This window comes from Salmo trutta, unplaced genomic scaffold (genome assembly GCF_901001165.1).
Source record: "Salmo trutta unplaced genomic scaffold, fSalTru1.1, whole genome shotgun sequence".
Classification (NCBI taxonomy): domain Eukaryota; kingdom Metazoa; phylum Chordata; class Actinopteri; order Salmoniformes; family Salmonidae; genus Salmo; species Salmo trutta.
In genome coordinates, this window is record NW_021822222.1 from 807,560 (window position 1) to 826,658 (window position 19,099).

At 50.7% G+C, this 19,099-nt stretch overlaps 1 protein-coding gene across 5 annotated transcripts; it reads right to left on the bottom strand.

The window, feature by feature from the left end:
* Positions 1-8,041: 8,041 nt before the first annotated feature.
* On the bottom strand, positions 8,042-16,624 carry LOC115181191 (C5a anaphylatoxin chemotactic receptor 1). 5 transcript variants are annotated; one of them, XM_029743228.1, is made up of 5 exons: positions 16,540-16,595; positions 16,294-16,404; positions 14,339-14,394; positions 11,347-11,540; positions 8,042-10,032 (listed from the first exon to the last, which is right to left on the bottom strand). In XM_029743228.1, exons 4-5 carry the CDS (start codon positions 11,491-11,493, stop codon positions 9,052-9,054), a joined length of 1,128 nt encoding a protein of 375 aa, XP_029599088.1. In that variant the 5' UTR covers positions 11,494-11,540; positions 14,339-14,394; positions 16,294-16,404; positions 16,540-16,595; the 3' UTR covers positions 8,042-9,051. The 5 variants fall into 5 exon arrangements, with proteins under 5 accessions (XP_029599088.1, XP_029599089.1, XP_029599086.1 ...); XM_029743229.1 differs by lacking the exons at positions 14,339-14,394; positions 16,294-16,404 and having other exon boundaries at positions 8,042-8,992; positions 9,036-10,032; positions 16,540-16,624; XM_029743226.1 differs by lacking the exon at positions 14,339-14,394.
* Positions 16,625-19,099: the final 2,475 nt, after the last annotated feature.

The following is a 19,099-nucleotide window of genomic DNA, read 5'->3' on the forward strand; positions in this document are numbered from 1 at the left end:
TGTTGTGTTTTGATGGGTTCCTATGATGCTTATAGTTCTTATAATGCCTCTAGTCCAGACAGGCTGGGTGACTGGGTTTACTTCAGCCCTAAGATAATGCCTCTAGTTGTGACAGGCTTACTCCAGCCTTAAGATAATGCCTCTAGTCCAGACAGGCTGGGTGACTGGACTTACGCCAGCCCTAAGATAATGCCTCTAGTCCAGACAGGCTGGGTGACTGGGCTTACGCCAGCCCTAAGATAATGCCTCTAGTCGTGACAGGCTGGGTGACTGGGCTTACGCCAGCCCTAAGATAATGCCTCTAGTCCAGACAGGCTGGGTGACTGGGCTTACTCCAACCCTAAGATAATGCCTCTAGTCCAGACAGGCTGGGTGACTGGGCTTACGCCAGCCCTAAGATAATGCCTCTAGTCCAGACAGGCTGGGTGACTGGGCTTACGCCAGCCCTAAGATAATGCCTCTAGTCCAGACAGGCTGGGTGACAGCCTTACTCCAGTCCTAAGATAATGCCTCTAGTCCAGACAGGGCTTACTTCAGCCCTAAGATAATCCTCTAGTCCAGACAGGCTGGGTGACGGGCTTACTCCAGCCCTAAGATAATGCCTCTAGTTGTGACAGGCTGGGTGACTGGGCTTACTCCAGCCCTAAGATAATGCCTCTAGTCGTGACAGGCTTACTCCAGCCCTAAGATAATGCCTCTAGTCCAGACAGGCTGGATGACAGGCTTACTCCAGTCCTAAGATAATGCCTCTAGTCCAGACAGGTTTACTTCAGCCCTAAGATAATGCCTCTAGTCCAGACAGGCTGGCTAACAGGCTTACTTTAGCCCTGAGATAATGCCTCTAGTCGTGACAGGCTTACTCCAGCCCTAAGATAATGCCTCTAGTCCAGACAGGCTGGGTAACAGGCTTACTTCAGCCCTAAGATAATGCCTCTAGTCCAGACAGGGCTTACTCTAGCCCTAAGATAATGCCTCTAGTCCAGACAGGCTGGGTGACTGGCTTACTTCAGCCCTGAGATAATGCCTCTAGTCCAGACAGGGCTGAAGCAGGGACGTCACTAGACGTTCAGGACATCCGGGGGGCTCAGGCCTGAAGACCTGGGGCTGATTCCGGGGGGGGTTTGATCCCTGCGCGACTGAAATGATGCCCCCCCCCCCACGCACGCACGCTAGCAGTAAACATTTTGCAGAAAAACGACGCTAAGTTGCATATCTCACTGCTTTGTTCCTTGCGTGGTGCCCCCTTGACGCCAAATAACCAACACTTAATATTAATTCAATGGATTGTGGTCAGTAAACACATGGGAATATGGTGTCAATAAATGTTTATTTATTATCAAGTTCAAGTGCATAACTATATAATTTTCCATGATGAAAAATAGTCGGAAAAAGTTTATTTCATTCGGTTGCAATGTTTTCATAATCCATGTCCGATATTTGATTGGCAATAAATAAAAAATCCTCATGATGTTAGTCACATTACTGCGAACTAGTTGGGGGGGAAACTAATGCAGATAATATGTACAGACGCTGGCCACCCAACACCCTTGAAAATCAGGATTTTAAAAAAAATCATATTTGTGGTAATAAATCACAGATTCCAAGGTCAATTAGCTACAGGACAATATTTCTAACTAATTACACAAAAACAAATACTCTCCCCTCCAACAGCCCTGTAGAGTAACACATGTACATACCCCAGGATATCGTCCTTTCGCCAACTAAATATTCACAATGTGAGTTATATTACACAGTTCTAGGATTTTAGCCCATCCATAAAGATTAAATCAAATCCAATTTATAAAGCCCTTCTTACATCAGCTGATATCTCAAAGTGCTGTACAGAAACCCAGCCTAAAACCCCCCCAAAACAGCAAGCAATGCAGGTGTAGAAGCACGGTGGCTAGGAAAAACTCCCTAGAAAGGCTAAAACCTAGGAAGAAACCTAGAGAGGAACCAGGCTCTGAGGGGTGGCCAGTCCTCTTCTGGCTGTGCTGGGTGGAGATTAGAAACCTAGAGAGGAACCAGGCTATGAGGGGTGGCTAGTCCTCTTCTGGCTGTGCCGGGTGGAGATTAGAAACCTAGAGAGGAACCAGGCTATGAGGGGTGGCCAGTCCTCTTCTGGCTGTGCCGGGTGGAGATTAGAAACCTAGAGAGGAACCAGGCTATGAGGGGTGGGCCAGTCCTCTTCTGGCTGTGCCGGGTGGAGATTAGAAACCTAGAGAGGAACCAGGCTATGAGGGGTGGCCAGTCCTCTTCTGGCTGTGCCGGGTGGAGATTAGAAACCTAGAGAGGAACCAGGCTATGAGGGGTGGGCCAGTCCTCTTCTGGCTGTGCCGGGTGGAGATTAGAAACCTAGAGAGGAACCAGGCTATGAGGGGTGGCCAGTCCTCTTCTGGCTGTGCCGGGTAGAGAGGAACCAGGCTATGAGGGGTGGCCAGTCCTCTTCTGGCTGTGCTGGGTAGAGAGGAACCAGGCTATGAGGGGTGGGCCAGTCCTCTTCTGGCTGTGCCGGGTGGAGATTAGAAACCTAGAGAGGAACCAGGCTATGAGGGTTGGCCAGTCCTCTTCTGGCTGTGCCGGGTGGAGATTATAACAGAACATGGCCAAGATGTTCAAATGTTCATAGATGACCAGCAGGGTCAGATAATAATAATCATAGTGGTTGTCGAGGGTGCAACAAGTCAGCAACTCAAAGAGTAAATGTCAATTGGCTTTTTCATAGATTAGAAATGAAACTGTAGGTGCAAATCTATGACTTCACTCTTTCCTAAAGTGTGTTAGTATTTATATATTTCATTGTCACGATGCATTTGATCTGGGGTCTTTGGGCTCCTAAACCAGGTATGTAGACATCTTACCGCACTGAAAGATCTCTCAGCTGTTTATTCACACAGGATGTGGCAGACGCTTCTTTTAGAAGTAATGTTTAGCAAGGACTACTTCCTCTGGCTTGAGAGGAATATGCCATGTTTGCCTTGTGTGGGCCTCCCCATCTCTCTATGTTCTCGCTCTGTTCTGCTTTCCTGTATCTCCTATAGTAGAGAAAACTAGCAGAAATATGGAGTATTCTGAACAGACACACACACACACACACACACACACAGAGAGAAGCAATATACAGCAAACACACACACACACACACACAGAGAGAAGCAATATACAGCAAACACACACACACACACACAGAGAGAGAAGCAATATACAGCAAACACACACACACACAGAGAGAAGCAATATACAGCAAACACACACACACACACACACAGAGAAGCAATATACAGCACACACACACACACACACACAGAAGCAATATACAGCAAACACACACACACAGAAGCAATTTACAGCAAACACACACACACACACACAAAGAAGCAATATACAGCAAACACACACACACACAATATGAACTAAATCATGTTTAAATCTGGGATAATTTCTGTTCCTTAAACCTGATTTGATCTTAAACCTGATTTGATCTTAAACCCGATTTGATCTTAAACCTGATTTCATCTTAAACCCGATTGAACATTGAACTGTGTTACCCTTCACTACCTCAATAACCGGGACTCTCCCGCTGTTGCTTCAGCAACAAAATGCGTCAAACCAAAACAGACGAGGTTGGCTTAGATTGTTAACGTGTAAAACTACATTTCGTCTCCAAAGGTTTATTTAAAAAAATAAAAAATACATTTTCACAAATGACCACTTGTTGTTTGAAATACATCATTACAGTTGTCGGTGAGTTAGTTATCCACATATTTGCATTGACATTAAATCAGTGAAAACACATTAAATCAGTCAAAACAACGTGAAAACACAACACGGTATCAATAAAATGCTGAAACATGGTGAAATAATCCAGGTTTGATTCCCCACATGGCAAATACAACAACCGTGTTTGTGTAAAATTGTTAACTCGGCTATCCAGCTTTGTTTTTTTCCAACAGATAGCTAGCTATCTTTATCAGTAATGTATAGTCTATTTAATGTTAAAGATAGCTAGCTATCCTTATCAGTAATGTATCAACAGATAGCCAGCTATCTTTATCAGTAATGTATAGTATATTTTGGACAGTACCTGATTTAAACAGTAATTGGTTTGTTATACTTTTTATCGGGTGGTGAACAGAGCTTCAGCAGTTGAATTAGATTTGAGCGGTCTAAAACACTGACGTCAGTGTAAGAGGCGTCAACTACAGTCCTTGGCTCGATTTCCAGGCTGTATCACATCCGGGCCGTGATTGGGTGTCCTATATTTTTTTTGGGGGGGCGGCGCACAATTTGGCCCAGCGTCGTTCGGGTTAGACCGTCATTTCTTAAATAAGAATGAGTTCCTAACTTGACTTTATCTAGTGAAATAAAGGTTAAAATAAATAAACGAATAAAAACATGTCGTTAAGTGTACTGTCGAAAAACCCCGCTGATTAAAATGTACCAGGTTATTGAAGCAGCACAGGTTAATAAGACTGGGGAGTCCATCACGTTAGTTTAACGTCGTCTGTCAGCGCAGCTTCTGAGTCGACGTGTTGAATTGGAAACGACTGGAATCTGGTTTCCTTTGAGGTCAATAACATCATGTGTTATATTAATATAACACGCTGATAAAGTCGACCTGTTTTTGGGACCACAGATAGAACAACGAGACATATATATTTCAGTGGGAAGCATCTCCTTGGCCGTTTCCATATGGAGCTGAGAGGAAGCCCACTGGGGGAAACATGGCGAGAACATGGAAAGAGATGGATTTTGAACGAAATTTTCAATTCAGTTTTAATATCCCCAAAAAACGACAATATGTTATGAACAAAGTGAACTAAGGTTTTTGTCGATTTTTATTAACCTTTTGCAAAAGTTTTATTTAATTTTTTATTTAAATCGCGTTGTTTAGAAGTGTAAAGGCGAATTGATTTATTGCACATGCGCACTTCACAGAGGAGGCGTTCCCCTACCAGAAATATGCAGATGACGCTAGAACGCACCAATAGGATCTCACCGGTGTAAACAGATGTAAATCTCCTGGCGTTGTGTTTTTGTCCTAATAAATCACACCAGCCAGTCGTCCCAGTTGACCGTCATTTTAATACCTGCTTGTTAAATGGGAAACAGCACGGTAGTTGTGCGGGGCTTAACGGTATTGGATGGCTGTCGATGGTAAAAATCTATAGCATGAAGACAACTGTGTTAGCAGTGGGTTTATGTGACCGATTTACGGTCGGTGTCTGCTAGCTAACACACTTATCTACAGTAATCATATGCCAAAACACATCCCAGAATGCCCCTCAATCCCTAACAGGTACCATATACCCACACACATGTAGAAATCACTAACGTACAGCAAACCTTGTACACGTTGTAAAATATAAAACAGTATTCAGAACGTGACCGACCCACTTGCGTCACATTTTCATACTGGGGGGGAGGACCTGACGTTCCCGATCTCGTCCCTATCTGCAAGCGGGGGGCCAATCACAACACGCCGTATTGTCAACAGAGTTGAACCAACCAATAAGAATGCTTGATTCTGCCCCCCCTCCTTGCTTGATTCTGCCCCCCCCCTCCTTGCTTGGTTCTGCCCCCCCCCCTCCTTGCTTGGTTCTGCCCCCCCCCTCCTTGCTTGGTTCTGCCCCCCCCCCTCCTTGCTTGGTCCTGCCCCCCTCCTTGCTTGGTTCTGCCCCCCTCCTTGCTTGGTTCTGCCCCCCTCCTTGCTTGGTTCTGCCCCCCCTCCTTGCTTGGTTCTGCCCCCCCTCCTTGCTTGGGTCTGCCCCCCCCCCCTCCTTGCTTGGTTCTGCCTCCCCTCCTTGCTTGGTTCTGCCCCCCCCTCCTTGCTTGGTTCTGCCCCCCCTCCTTGCTTGGTTCTGCCCCCCCTCCTTGCTTGGTTCTGCCCCCCTCCCCTTGCTTGGTTCTGCCCCCCTCCCCTTGCTTGGTTCTGCCCCCCTCCTTGCTTGGTTCTGCCCCCCTCCTTGCTTGGTTCTGCCCCCCCTCCTTGCTTGGTTCTGCGCCCCCCTCCTTGCTTGGTTCTGCCCCCCCCCCCCCCTTGCTTGGTTCTGTCCCCCCCTCCTTGCTTGGTTCTGTCCCCCCCTCCTTGCTTGGTTCTGTCCCCCCCTCCTTGCTTGGTTCTGCCCCCCTCCTTGCTTGGTTCTGCCCCCCTCCTTGCTTGGTTCTGCCCCCCCTCCTTGCTTGGTTCTGCCCCCCCTCCTTGCTTGGTTCTGCCCCCCTTCTTGCTTGGTTCTGCCCCCCCTCCCTGCTTGGTCCTGCCCCCCTCCTTGCTTGGTTCTGCCCCCCCCCCCCCTCCTTGCTTGGTTCTGCCACCCTCCCTGCTTGGTTCTGCCCCCCCCCTTGCTTGGTTCTAGAGGGGCCAGTTGTACTGTTAGAGGGGCCAGTTGTACTGTTAGAGGGGGCCAGTTGAACTGTTAGAGGGGCCAGTTGAACTGTTAGAGGGGCCAGTTGTACTGTTAGAGGGGCCAGTTGTCCTGTTAGAGGGGCCAGGTGTACTGTTAGAGGGGGCCAGTTGTACTGTTAGAGGGGCCTGTTGTACTGTTAGAGGGGCCAGTTGTACTGTTAGAGGGGCCTGTTAGAGGGGCCAGTTGTACTGTTAGAGGGGCCAGGTGTACTGTTAGAGGGTGCCAGTTGAGGGGCCAGTTGTACTGTTAGAGGGGCCAGTTGTACTGTTAGAGGGGCCAGGTGTACTGTTAGAGGGGCCAGTTGTACTGTTAGAGGGGCCAGTTGTACTGTTAGAGGGGCCAGTTGTACTGTTAGAGGGGCCAGTTGTTCTGTTAGAGGGGCCAGTTGTTCTGTTAGAGGGGCCAGTTGTACTGTTAGAGGGGCCAGTTGTACTGTTAGAGGGGCCAGTTGTACTGTTAGAGGGGCCAGTTGTTCTGTTAGAGGGGGCCAGTTGTACTGTTAGAGGGGCCAGTTGTACTGTTAGGGGCCAGTTGTACTGTTAGAGAGGGGCCAGTTGTTCTGTTAGAGGGTGCCAGTTGTTCTGTTAGAGGGGGCCAGTTGTACTGTTAGAGGGGGCCAGTTGTTCTGTTAGAGGGGCCAGTTGTACTGTTAGAGGGGCCAGTTGTACTGTTAGGGGCCAGTTGTTCTGTTAGAGGGGGGCCAGTTGTACTGTTAGAGGGGGCCAGTTGTACTGTTAGAGGGGGCCAGTTGTACTGTTAGAGGGGGCCAGTTGTACTGTTAGAGGGGCCAGTTGTACTGTTAGAGGGGCCAGTTGTACTGTTAGAGGGGGCCAGTTGTACTGTTAGAGGGGGCCAGTTGTACTGTTAGAGGGGCCAGTTGTTCTGTTAGAGGGGGCCAGTTGTACTGTTAGAGGGGCCAGTTGTACTGTTAGAGGGGCCAGTTGTACTGTTAGGGGCCAGTTGTACTGTTAGAGGGGGCCAGTTGTTCTGTTAGAGGGTGCCAGTTGTTCTGTTAGAGGGGGCCAGTTGTACTGTTAGAGGGGGCCAGTTGTTCTGTTAGAGGGGCCAGTTGTACTGTTAGAGGGGCCAGTTGTACTGTTAGGGGCCAGTTGTTCTGTTAGAGGGGGGCCAGTTGTACTGTTAGAGGGGGCCAGTTGTACTGTTAGAGGGGGCCAGTTGTACTGTTAGAGGGGGCCAGTTGTACTGTTAGAGGGGCCAGTTGTACTGTTAGAGGGGGCCAGTTGTACTGTTAGAGGGGGCCAGTTGTACTGTTAGAGGGGGCCAGTTGTACTGTTAGAGGGGCCAGTTGTACTGTTAGAGGGGCCAGTTGTACTGTTAGAGGGGGCCAGTTGTACTGTTAGAGGGGGCCAGTTGTACTGTTAGAGGGGGCCAGGTGTACTGTTAGAGGGGCCAGTTGTACTGTTAGAGGGGCCAGTTGTACTGTTAGAGGGGCCTGTTAGGGGCCAGTTGTACTGTTAGGGGCCAGTTGTACTGTTAGGGGCCAGTTACATTAGATGTTATTGTTGTCATATCGTTTTCTTCACTGCATTAGCAGGCAAAAGACCATGTTCATAATCATCCTCGTTGCCACTGTCTAATAACGGATGGAAACAAAAAGAACGACAGCAGAAATGTGTTATGTAAAAATGATTTCATACTCCACATTTAGGGGGGGCACAAAGGGGGTCCAAAATTGTTGTCACAGGGGCATTGGCCCCCCCGCTAGTGCTCCTAAAGGGCCACCGTACACAGAAGTGGTTGTTTTAGGCAGCACAGAAGTGGTTGTTTTAGGCAGCACTGAAAAGGCAGGGCAGGCCTCATGTTTGGAGTGTTCTTTGCAGTGTGTAATGCAGTGCAGCCGAGCTTGTTTTACACCAAGACTCGGGGCTAAATCCCCGAAAGTCCAGGTCTGATGACGTCAATGGGCTGAAGCGAGCCTTCCACCCAGCCTAAGATAATGCAGTATAGTCCTAATAATGTAGTCCATGTAGTCCAGATAGGGCTGAAGTAAGCCTGCCACCCAGCCTAAGATAATGCAGTATAGTCCTAATAATGTAGTCCAGACAGGGCTGAAGCGAGCCTGCAACCCAGCCTAAGATAATGCAGTATAGTCCTAATAATGTAGTCCAGATAGGGCTGAAGCAAGCCTGCAACCCAGCCTAAGGTAATGCAATATAGTCCTAATAATGTAGTCCATGTAGTCCAGATAGGGCTGAAGCGAGCCTGCCACCCAGCCTAAGATAATGCAATATAGTCCTAATAATGTAGTCCAGATAGGGCTGAAGCAAGCCTGCCACCCAGCCTAAGATAATGCAATACAGTCCTAATAATGTAGTCCATGTAGTCCAGACAGGGCTGAAGCGAGCCTGCCACCCAGCCTAAGATAATGCAATATAGTCCTAATAATGTAGTCCAGATAGGGCTGAAGCAAGCCTGCCACCCAGCCTAAGATAATGCAATACAGTCCTAATAATGTAGTCCATGTAGTCCAGATAGGGCTGAAGCAAGCTGTAACGTCTGAGTTCATGTTGGCCAGCAGTCACAGTAGATCTCTACAGTCTGCTAGTAAAATTGCAAGGTCCCAGCACTAGATCTGTGAATCTCCCATATGTAAAGGTCCCTGACGGGGCTTTTTTTTAGGGCACTAGATCTGTGAATCCTCCCTCCTTAGGGTCCGTCTACTCCTGGAGTCAGAAAAGTCATCGTTGAAGACTCTCTCGATGGTGGAGGGGAGCGATGCGCGGACAGTACGCCCCAGGCCTCGTGCAGCGAACACGTAGAGGACAGGGTTCAGGGAGCTCTTCAGGTACACCAGGAACAGAGAGACGTATGCCCCCGTGAATGACGCCCGGTACAGTCCCGCCCGGTCAGGTCGCCCTGCGGCCAGCGCCCGCAGGAAGCGGCAGGTAAAGTAAGGGACCCAGCAGGAGAGGAAGAGGAGCATGGTGAGGAAGAGGACCCGGTACAGCCTGGCCATCTGTCTCGCAGTCGCCGAAAAGGAGGAGGAGGAAGGAGAGGTGGTCGGAGAGGTCGGTCCTGCGCCACCTGCTTTCCCGGCGGTCCACAGCACGGCTACGTTACTCGCCAGGAACACCGTCAAAGGCAGGAGGAACCCAGCGACCGTCTCTGTCACAAACAACCCCGTGCTGTACCCCATGCTCTCCAGACACTGGGTAGTACCGTTGATCTCCAGCAGGTCTGCGGTGTGGAGGTAAGGGGCAGCCAGGGTAGCAGCAAGCCCCCAGAGAAGACCGCACACAAGGGGAACGGCCCAACGAGGACGCTTCAGACTGGACCAGACCGGTCTGAGGAGACACAGGCATCTCTCCACAGCCACGGCACACAGCAGGAAGGCTGCGGCGTATAGCCCCAGGCCTCTCAGGAATACCACAAGGCGGCAGGCTACTTTCCCCATGGGCCAGCTACAGCCGTCGGCCAGGTACGCCAGCATCAGCGGGGTGCGGAGGAGGAGAACCAGGTCAGCCAACGCCAGGTTCACGACGTAGACGCGGAAGCTGCTGGCGCCGCGCGTCTCCCCGACGCCCAAGCTGCCGCGCCTCGTCAGGCGGCCACGCCCACGCCAGGCCAACGCATACACCACTAGGCTGTTCAAGGACACGCCCACCTGGGGACAGATAAGAGGAAGTGATGTCATAAACCAGCAAGACTCTGCAGGAACCTCAAGAACTGGAGCTATGCCAAGTGGGAATGGTCTTGTTGCCAGCCCAGCACTAACAGACCTGATTCAACATGGCATGGTCTTGTTCCAGCCCAGCACTAACCCCCCCGATTCACGATGGCATGGTCTTGTTCCAGCCCAGCACTAACCCCCTGATTCACCATGTCATGGTCTTGTTCCAGCCCAGCACTAACCCGCACTGATTCACCATGGCATGGTCTTGTTCCAGCCCAGCACTAACCCCCACTGATTCAACATGGCATGGTCTTGTTCCAGCCCAGCACTAACCCCCACTGATTCAATATGGCATGGTCTTGTTCCAGCCCAGCACTAACCCCCACTGATTCACCATGGCATGGTCTTGTTCCAGCCCAACACTAACCCCCTGATTCACCATGGCATGGTCTTGTTCCAGCCCAGCACTAACCCCCCTGATTCACCGTGGCATGGTCTTGTTCCAGCCCAGCACTAACCCAGCTGATTCACCATGGCATGGTCTTGTTCCAGCCCAGCACTAACCCCCACTGATTCACCATGGCATGGTCTTGTTCCAGCCCAGCACTAACCCCCACTGATTCACCATGGCATGGTCTTGTTCCAGCCCAGCACTAACCCCCACTGATTCACCATGGCATGGTCTTGTTCCAGCCCAGCACTAACCCCCACTGATTCACCATGGCATGGTATTGTTCCAGCCCAGCACTAACCCCCCTGATTCACCATGGCATGGTCTTGTTCCAGCCCAGCACTAACCCCCACTGATTCACCATGGCATGGTCTTGTTCCAGCCCAGCACTAACCCCCCTGATTCACCATGGCATGGTCTTGTTCCAGCCCAGCACTAACCCCCACTGATTCACCATGGCATGGTCTTGTTCCAGCCCAGCACTAACCCCCACTGATTCAACATGGCATGGTCTTGTTCCAGCCCAGCACTAACCCCCACTGATTCACCGTGGCATGGTCTTGTTCCAGCCCAGCACTAACCCCCTGATTCAACATGGCATGGTCTTGTTCCAGCCCAGCACTAACCCCCACTAATTCACCATGGCATGGTCTTGTTCCAGCCCAGCACTAACCCCCACTAATTCACCATGGCACGGTCTTGTTCCAGCCCAGCACTAACCCCCACTAATTCACCATGGCACGGTCATGATTAAAGCCGATTTTTGAATCAAGTGTGCTGGAACGAAAACCTGGACAGCAGTAACTGGATTGAAGCGGACTGAACTAGAATGAGTCTCTAGACTAGAGACTCACCAGGAAGATGAGTATGGTGATTATCATCTGAGCGATACGGCCCGTCTCTGCCTGCCAGGTATCAGTACAGCCCAGTCCTTTACTGGGTCCCGCTGGGCTGGGAGACGGCTGGCTCAGGAACCACTGGCTGCTGTTCACAACGTTCATAGTGGCTCAGATAGGAAGATATACACCTGGAGCTGCAGGGAGGAGACCTGTGGAGACAGACAGCATGGAGATATGTTAGTGTGGAGACAGACTAGCTAGACTACAGGGAGGAGTCAGACTAGCTAGACTACAGGGAGGAGACAGACTAGCTAGACTACAGGGAGGAGACCTGTGGAGACAGACTAGCTAGACTACAGGGAGGAGACCTGTGGAGACAGACTAGCTAGACTACAGGGAGGAGTCAGACTAGCTAGACTACAGGGAGGAGTCAGACTAGCTAGACTACAGGGAGGAGACAGACTAGCTAGACTACAGGGAGGAGACAGACTAGCTAGACTACAGGGAGGAGTCAGACTAGCTAGACTACAGGGAGGAGTCAGACTAGCTAGACTACAGGGAGGAGACAGACTAGCTAGACTACAGGGAGGAGTCAGACTAGCTAGACTACAGGGAGGAGTCAGACTAGCTAGACTACAGGGAGGAGTCAGACTAGCTAGACTACAGGGAGGAGTCAGACTAGCTAGATTACAGGGAGGAGTCAGACTAGCTAGACTACAGGGAGGAGTCAGACTAGCTAGACTACAGGGAGGAGTCAGACTAGCTAGACTACAGGGAGGAGTCAGACTAGCTAGACTACAGGGAGGAGTCAGACTAGCTAGATTACAGGGAGGAGTCAGACTAGCTAGACTACAGGGAGGAGTCAGACTAGCTAGACTACAGGGAGGAGTCAGACTAGCTAGACTACAGGGAGGAGTCAGACTAGCTAGACTACAGGGAGGAGTCAGACTAGCTAGACTACAGGAGGAGACAGACTAGCTAGACTACAGGGAGGAGTCAGACTAGCTAGACTACAGGGAGGAGACAGACTAGCTAGACTACAGGGAGGAGACAGACTAGCTAGACTACAGGGAGGAGTCAGACTAGCTAGACTACAGGGAGGAGACAGACTATCTAGACTACAGGGAGGAGTCAGACTAGCTAGACTACAGGGAGGAGACAGACTAGCTAGACTACAGGGAGGAGTCAGACTAGCTAGACTACAGGGAGGAGTCAGACTAGCTAGACTACAGGGAGGAGTCAGACTAGCTAGACTACAGGGAGGAGTCAGACTAGCTAGACTACAGGGAGGAGTCAGACTAGCTAGACTACAGGGAGGAGACAGACTAGCTAGACTACAGGGAGGAGACCTGTGGAGACAGACTAGCTAGACTACAGGGAGGAGTCAGACTAGCTAGACTACAGGGAGGAGACAGACTAGCTAGACTACAGGGAGGAGTCAGACTAGCTAGACTACAGGGAGGAGTCAGACTAGCTAGACTACAGGGAGGAGTCAGATTAGCTAGACTACAGGGAGGAGGCAGACTAGCTAGGACTACAGGGAGGAGTCAGACTAGCTAGACTACAGGGAGGAGTCAGACTAGCTAGACTACAGGGAGGAGTCAGACTAGCTAGACTACAGGGAGGAGTCAGACTAGCTAGACTACAGGGAGGAGTCAGACTAGCTAGACTACAGGGAGGAGTCAGACTAGCTAGACTACAGGGAGGAGTCAGACTAGCTAGACTACAGGGAGGAGGTCAGACTAGCTAGACTACAGGGAGGAGTCAGACTAGCTAGACTACAGGGAGGAGTCAGACTAGCTAGACTACAGGGAGGAGTCAGACTAGCTAGACTACAGGGAGGAGTCAGACTAGCTAGACTACAGGGAGGAGTCAGACTAGCTAGACTACAGGGAGGAGTCAGACTAGCTAGACTACAGGGAGGAGTCAGACTAGCTAGACTACAGGGAGGAGTCAGACTAGCTAGACTACAGGGAGGAGTCAGACTAGCTAGACTACAGGGAGGAGTCAGACTAGCTAGACTACAGGGAGGAGTCAGACTAGCTAGACTACAGGGAGGAGACCTGTGGAGACAGACTAGCTAGACTACAGGGAGGAGACAGACTAGCTAGACTACAGGGAGGAGTCAGATTAGCTAGACTACAGGGAGGAGTCAGATTAGCTAGACTACAGGGAGGAGTCAGACTAGCTAGACTACAGGGAGGAGTCAGACTAGCTAGACTACAGGGAGGAGTCAGACTAGCTAGACTACAGGGAGGAGTCAGACTAGCTAGACTACAGGGAGGAGTCAGACTAGCTAGACTACAGGGAGGAGTCAGACTAGCTAGACTACAGGGAGGAGACCTGTGGAGACAGACTAGCTAGACTACAGGGAGGAGACAGACTAGCTAGACTACAGGGAGGAGACAGACTAGCTAGACTACAGGGAGGAGTCAGACTAGCTAGACTACAGGGAGGAGTCAGACTAGCTAGACTACAGGGAGGAGACCTGTGGAGACAGACTAGCTAGACTACAGGGAGGAGTCAGACTAGCTAGACTACAGGGAGGAGTCAGACTAGCTAGACTACAGAGAGGAGACAGACTAGCTAGACTACAGGGAGGAGACAGACTAGCTAGACTACAGGGAGGAGTCAGATTAGCTAGACTACAGGGAGGAGTCAGACTAGCTAGACTACAGGGAGGAGTCAGATTAGCTAGACTACAGGGAGGAGTCAGACTAGCTAGACTACAGGGAGGAGTCAGATTAGCTAGACTACAGGACCGTGTAACATTGTATTCGTGTCACTGTTCTGTGACTGACAGCCTGCGGGACTGGTTTTACTGCCTCGTCCAACGTGTCCAGCTGGGTCTGGGTAAACAATCCTTCTGGTAATGTGTTGAAATATACAGGTGCTATTACATTTAATATACGTTTGATGTTCGAAATATATTTACTCAGAGACCCGGATTCCCAAATCCAGATTAAACCTTGTCACGGAAAAACAATGTTTCTAAATGGAGACTTGCCATTGAAAGGGTGTTTATTCCAGGACCGGGCTTTAGTCTGGGTCTGAGAAACCTGTCTGGAGAGGGTTTAAACATGTCAAAACCACATGCTTCCCGGTACATTCAGGAGGAAATGCACAGTGAGTGAGTCAGGGATGTGTTGGGTGAAAAAGGAATGAGGACGATCCCACCCTGAAGTCATCGCAACCACAGCCTGAGGGTCGGCTCGGCGCAACCCGAGGGTCGGCTCGGCACAACCCGAGGGTCGGCTCGGCACAACCCGAGGGTCGGCTCACCACAACCTGAGGGTCGGCTCACCACAACCACAACCCGAGGTTCGGCTCACCACAACCACAACCCGAGGTTCGGCTCACCACAACCTGAGGGTCGGCTCACCACAACCTGAGGGTCGGCTCACCACAACCTGAGGGTCGGCTCACCACAACCACAACCCGAGGTTCGGCTCACCACAACCTGAGGGTCGGCTCACCACAACCTGAGGGTCGGCTCACCACAACCACAACCCGAGGTTCGGCTCACCACAACCACAACCCGAGGTTCGGCTCACCACAACCTGAGGGTCGGCTCACCACAACCTGAGGGTCGGCTCACCACAACTTGAGGGTCGGCTCACCGCAACCCGAGGTTCGGCTCACCACAACCTGAGGGTCGGCTCACCGCAACCTGAGGGTCGGCTCACCGCAACCCGAGGGTCGGCTCACCGCAACCCGAGGGTCGGCTCACCACAACTTGAGGGTCGGCTCACCACAACCTGAGGGTCGGCTCACCACAACTTGAGGGTCGGCTCACCACAACCCGAGGGTCGGCTCACCACAACCTGAGGGTCGGCTCACCACAACCTGAGGGTCGGCTCACCACAACCTGAGGGTCGGCTCAGCACAACCACAACCTGAGGGTCGACTCAGCACAACCTGAGGGTCGGCTCACTACAACCTGAGGGTCGGCTCGGCACAACCTGAGGGTCGGCTCACCACAACCTGAGGGTCGGCTCACCACAACCTGAGGGTCGGCTCACCACAACATTAACATTTAACATTTAAGTCATTTAGCAGACGCTCTTATCCAGAACGACTTACATGAGGTCGGCTCAGCACAACCACAACATGAGGTCGGCTCACCACAACCTGTGGTTCATGCCTACACTCTCTCTCTCTCTGGGCCTGTCTACACACATCAGACACTATTGTCCTACACACACACACACACACACACACACACACACACACACACACACACACACCATTGGGGGAAAAACAGTTTGAATCTGAATCCATGTTATTTCCACATCATTTCAACCAGTGATCACGTTGAATCAATGTGGAAAACTGATTGGATTTGCAGAAAGTCATCCAGGTCGGGGCATTTAGTCGCTTTTTAACCTTTGAACCTAAATCTCAACCCAATGTAAATCCTGACTAGACGTTGAACTGATGTCTGTGTCCAGTGGGACGCCGCTAATACTAATCTCTCTCTCTCTCTCTCTCCGTCTTTCTCTCTCTCTCTCTCTCTCCGTCTCTCTCTCTCTCTCTCTCTCTCTCTCTCTCGCTCTCTCGTCTCTCTCTCTCTCTCTCTCTCTCTCTCTCCTCTGTCTCTCTGTCTCTCTCTCTCTCTCTCTCTCTCTCTCTCTCTCTCTCTTCCCCTCTGTATCTCTCTCTTCTCTCTCTGTATCTCTCTCTCTCTCTCTCTCTCTCTCTCTCTCTCTCTCCCCTCCTCTCTCTCTCTCTCTCCCCTCTCTCTCTCTCTGTCTGTCTCTCTCTCTCTCTCTCTCTCTCTCTCTCTCTCTCTCTCTCTCCTCTCTCTCTCTCTCTGGGCCTGTCCATGCTTATCAGACATACCTTGCCACCTTCCTAGGAATTAGTAAATTACAACACACCCTGAACCACGCTCCAACACACCCTCACCTCCTCCAATACAGCCTCCCCCCCCCCCCCCTCCCATCCTGCCTTGCAACACACCTTCACTTTCATGCCTCCGGGTCTACTTCCAGCACAATGGGAACGCTGACTTCTGCCAACTCACTGCAACTCTGTGTTCTCTGATAACTTATCAGTTTTCACTGACCGCTGCTGAGAGCCATTACAAAAACAACACATAGAAACCATTTCCATTTCACAAATACATGTTGGTATTTACGGTTTTGTGATAAGATATATTTATTTAATAGATAGGTAGGGAAGTTTTTAAGGGAAGGTTTGACTTACCTGCCTCTGCGTCTGTCGGGGCCGCCCTGTGCTTCTGAGACGGAGAGAGCGAGGAGGAGGAGGACAGAGCAAAAGAGGAAGGAGTGGCTAGGCAGACTTTATTGATGCAATCTCTTGAGAAGGTAGCTAGAGGATGTGTTTCCTCTTCTGTCTCTCTCCTCTCTCTCTCTCTCTCTCTCTCTCTCTCTCTCTCTGTCTCTCTCTCTCTCTCTCTCTCTCTCTCTCTCTCTGTCTCTCTCTCTCTCTCTCTCTCTCTCTCTCTCTCTCTCTCTACGAAGGCAACACTAAACACGTGGAGGATCGTTACACGCCCCCGCTGATGCTTTTCCTTTCTGAGTTACGTCTACAGGAAGGGCCAGGATGGAGGGTTTACCAGGATTAACCAGGATTTACCAGGATGAACCAGGATTTACCAGGATTTACCAGGATTTACCAGGATTAACCAGGATTTACCAGGATTTACCAGGATTTACCAGGATTTACCAGGATTAACCAGGATTACCAGGATTTACCAGGATTACCAGGATTAACCAGGATTTACCAGGATTAACCAGGATTTACCAGGATTTACCAGGATTTACCAGGATTAACCAGGATTTACCATCTGATACAGTATGATCCGTCTACAGGAAGGACCAGGATGGAGGATTTACAATCTGATAAGCATGTTGACGTTAACATTAAGAACGCCTTCCTGATATTGAGTTACAGCACGTTTTGCCCTCAGTACAGCGTCAACTCGTCGGAGCATGGACTCTACAGGATGTCAAGCATTTCACAGCGATGCTGGGCCCATGCTGGCCCCATGCTGGCCCCATGCTGGCCCCATGCTGGCCCCATGCTGGCCCATGCTGGCCCATGCTTGCCCCATGCTGGCCCCATGCTGGCCTCATGCTGGCCCATGCTGGCCCCATGCTGGCCTCATGCTGGCCCATGCTGGCCCCATGCTTGCCCCATGCTGGCCTCATGCTGGCCCCTGCTGGCCTCATGCTGCCCAATGCTGGCCTCATGCTGGCCCCATGCTGGCCCATGCTGGCCTCATGCTGGCCCATGCTGGCCCCATGCTGGCCCCATGCTTGCCCCATGCTGGCCCCATGCTGGCCTCATGCTGGCCCCATGCTGGCCCATGCTTGCCCCATGCTGGCCCCATGCTGGCCTCATGCTGGCCCATGCTGGCCTCATGCTGCCCCATGCTGGCCTCATGCTGGCCTCATGCTGGCCCATGCTGGCCCCATGCTGGCCCCATGCTGGCCTCATGCTGGACCCATGCTGGCCCATGCTGGCCCCATGCTGGCCTCATGCTGGCCCATGCTGGCCTCATGCTGGCCCCATGCTGGCCCATGCTGGCCCCATGCTGGGCCCATGCTGGCCCCATGCTGGCCCATGCTGGCCTCATGCTGGCCTCATGCTGGCCTCATGCTGGCCCATGCTGGCCTCATGCTGGCCCCATGCTGGCCCATGCTGGCCCATGCTGACTCCAATGCTTCCCACAGTTGTGTCAAGTTGGCTGTTTGCCCTTTTGGATGGTGGATCGTTTTTCGAAACACACTGGAAACTTTTGAGCGTGAAGAACACAGCAGCTTTGCAGTTCTTTGACACAAACCGGTGCGCCTGGCACCAATACTCGTACCCTGTTCAAAAGGCCCTTTAAATATGTTGTCTTGCTCGTTCACCCTCTGAATGGTACACACACACACACACACACACACACACACACACACACACACACACAGACACACACACACACGCACACACACGCACACACACACACAATCCATGTCTCCATTGTCTCAAGGCTTCAACATCCTTCTTTACCCTGTCTCCTCCCCTTTATCGACACTGACTGAAGTGGATTTAACAGGTGACATCAATAAGGGATCAGAGCTTTCACCTGGATTCACCTGGTCAGGTTAGCAGTGTGGTTAAGGTTAGGTATAAGGTTAAGGTTAGGTATAAGGTTATGGTTAGGTATAAGGTTAGCAGTGTGGTTAGGGTTAGGTATAAGGTTAAGGTTAGGTATAAGGTTATGGTTAGGTATAAGGTTATGGTTAGGTATAAGGTTAGTAGTGTGGTTAGGGTTAGGTATAAGGTTAAGGTTAGGTATAAGGTTAGTAGTGTGGTTAGGGTTAGGTATAAGGTTAAGGTTAGATATAAGGTTAGCAGTGTGGTTAAGGTTAGGTATAAGGTTAAGGTTAGGTATAAGGTTAGCAGTATGGTTAGGGTTAGGTATAAGGTTAAGGTTAGGTATAGGGTTATGGTTAGGTATAAGGTTAAGGTTAGGTATAAGGTTAGCAGTGTGGTTAGGGTTAGGGTTAAGGTATAAGGGTAGGTATAAGGTTAGCAGTGTGGTTAGGGTTAGGTATCAGGTTAAACAGTGAGGTTAAGGTTAGGTATAAGGTTAAACAGTGAGGTTAAGGTTAGGTATAAGGTTAACAGTAAGGTTAAGGTTAGATGTGAGGTTAACATTGAGGTTAGGGTTAGGTATAAGGTTAACAGTGAGGTTAAGGTTAGGTATAAGGTTAACAGTGTGGTTAGGGTTAGGTATAAGTTTAGCAGTGAG